This window comes from Branchiostoma floridae, chromosome 14, assembly GCF_000003815.2.
Source record: "Branchiostoma floridae strain S238N-H82 chromosome 14, Bfl_VNyyK, whole genome shotgun sequence".
Classification (NCBI taxonomy): domain Eukaryota; kingdom Metazoa; phylum Chordata; class Leptocardii; order Amphioxiformes; family Branchiostomatidae; genus Branchiostoma; species Branchiostoma floridae.
In genome coordinates this window covers 21,616,675-21,618,967 of record NC_049992.1, presented here as the reverse complement: position 1 = coordinate 21,618,967, position 2,293 = coordinate 21,616,675, and the positions used below count along the sequence as shown (strand labels likewise).

The window sequence follows — 2,293 nt, the reverse complement described above, 5'->3', positions numbered from 1 at the left end:
GTTTAATCACAAAACCCACACATAATAGAAAAGGTGGGATCTTTTGTTTTCGACAGTCATCAAAAAAGAAGTCGAACCCAATAACCCAGGATCTACAGTTAGCTTTTAGACTAAAGTAGACACCCTTGATATTGTTTTTAGTTACACTGTTTGAATCTCTCATGTTACCTGCAAATAGCCCACGGCTATGACTTTGCAATAAACTTTGATATTTAATGCCTTGAGCATTTTCAAGATAAAACAGCAACTGAACAAGGACTGTCAAACATGAGAAAGAGACAAATATCACTGCAGCATTCTTGGCTAATATTAATAAAGGACTTTAGAACTTAGAACGTGGCCATCTTTCCTCAGCCATTTTTTTCTTTCTTTCCCAGTTTCTTTGTTATAGAAACTGTTTATTTTACATATTGACCGCCACTGTGTAGGCTGTAAAGTTTCTTTGTCCTTTCGATATTGTTATTCACTTTTGTTGTTTCTTGAAACTTTCCCTCTTTATGTTTTGAATAAAGATGTTCAGGAATGTGATTGATATGCTGTTTTCCCTTTCTGTTGATTCTTTAATTGTTTATATTTGCATGAGAAAGGTGGGCGTCTCCAACTTAGGCCCCGTTCATGATACAAGAAATGAAACGGTTCTATATCGGTTAGGCCTGGAAATCCGACAGCAAATGACAGGAAACGGTTTGTATTTTGCGTTAACAATGCCAACTTGCAAACCGTTTCAAATAAACAAACAAACAAACAGTTCCTTGAAAAGGCATGGTAATGAATGGTAATGCGACCTCTGAGGTTGTTGTGATCTTGCCGAAACTTGTACTTCTTTGTCAGATTATTGGTCTTTGATCGAAATCTTACCAATGTCTTACTGAATTCGAAGCTGGGTTCTGTTGTGTGTATATATACCACCCGAGGAGTTTGTTGGGTCCCCGAGGGCGGGCGGAGCAGTATTGAATAGTTATACCAACTTTATTATTTGGGCAAATGAGTTCATTATTTGCTTAATCGCTTGGAAACATTTAGAAAACATCACTGGAAAAAAGTTTGTAGTGAACATTTGTGGTCTTGGACTTCTTAATAGTGACATTGTATTCATTTTTCAGAACAGGGTATGACGTCAAACAGGAATTGTGGGAAATGTGGCAAGAAGTGTGACAATTGCAGTACCCCTGGTGCTGTGCCATCGACCAGCAGTCTTGGTACGTACAAGTTCTCACAATTTGCTTTTCATATGGATATCTTTCTCCATAATAGCCTGGCATCATTGGCATGCGTACCCTAACAATTCTTACCAGGGCTCCACTTGCTGCACCCTTTTTACTCAGGCTACTATCCATGCACCTATATCATATGTCGGACAGTCCATTCATATGAATTATGATTGTCTGAATCTAGTCAGTCTAATAACTTGGTAAAGATTGACCTAAAGAATGTCCACATTTGTACAGGCAGTTTCAATCTCAGTACCTAACAATTCACCTTCAAGAAGAGGTTGTATGTACATGTATTCAGGTTGGCTTTATTATCATAATAAATTAATCCTTTTTTCGTCTGTTTAGACTATTTGCCTGATATTGATAAGATTGTCTGTAATTTATCTTTAGTGATGTTGGGCCAAATGTACATATTATGTCAATTGGCAGTGCATTTATCCAAACAGTTTGTGATTGTGTTAATGTGTAGCCCTTTCATCTTTTCCATTGCAGTTCAGATAGATATACTCATTCCCCATTATGTCACCCATTTAGTTATTCCTGTAATATTACTTGGATTAAAGAAAATTGACCTTTGACTTTAGGCAAAGCCAAATACAAAGGCAAACACCCTGTCAAATACAAAGACTGGGGGTCCAGGGACCCCAGGGACTCCAGTGGCAGTGATGAGGAGGAGTTCCAGAGGATATTCAAAGACAACAAGAAGAAAACGGAATACAAACGAAAGCAGTATTTCGACACACCTGGAACAAAAAAGAAGAAAACCAAGAATCTGGTAAGCTTAACACCATTAGTGGTTACCAAAATATAGTCAGAATAAAAATTTTACATGCTTATCACAAGGAGCTTTTATCAGATAAAAGCTCCTTGCTTATCATGACCAAAATCTAGAGTTAGGTGTTTATGGCTTCCTTGAATCACTCTCATACTCTTCTTTTCAATTGAGATTTTTTTTACAACTTACTAATGCCAGTGCAATGCCTCTGTGCAATGGCTGTCTTTTGTTTTAATAAACCAGGGCAGTGACTTAATCGGTGTCCTGCATTTGTACTGCGATCCATCTTTAAGTTAGTGTATAG

General features: G+C 37.5%; 2 protein-coding genes across 2 annotated transcripts in view; one reads left to right on the top strand and one right to left on the bottom strand.

Moving 5' to 3' along the window:
* LOC118430560 (caspase-3-like) overlaps positions 1 to 2,293 on the bottom strand; it is a 54,583-nt gene that overhangs the window by 11,589 nt on the left and 40,701 nt on the right. The gene's annotated exons all lie outside the window — the stretch shown is intronic.
* The window catches only part of LOC118430561, a 5,623-nt gene continuing 4,172 nt past the window's right edge, over positions 843 to 2,293 (top strand). The window contains exons 1-2 of the mRNA XM_035841502.1: positions 843 to 1,199; positions 1,799 to 1,989. Coding sequence (XP_035697395.1) covers positions 1,112 to 1,199; positions 1,799 to 1,989 — 279 coding nt within the window. The 5' untranslated portion in view covers positions 843 to 1,111. The remainder of the gene's footprint in view (positions 1,200 to 1,798; positions 1,990 to 2,293) is intronic.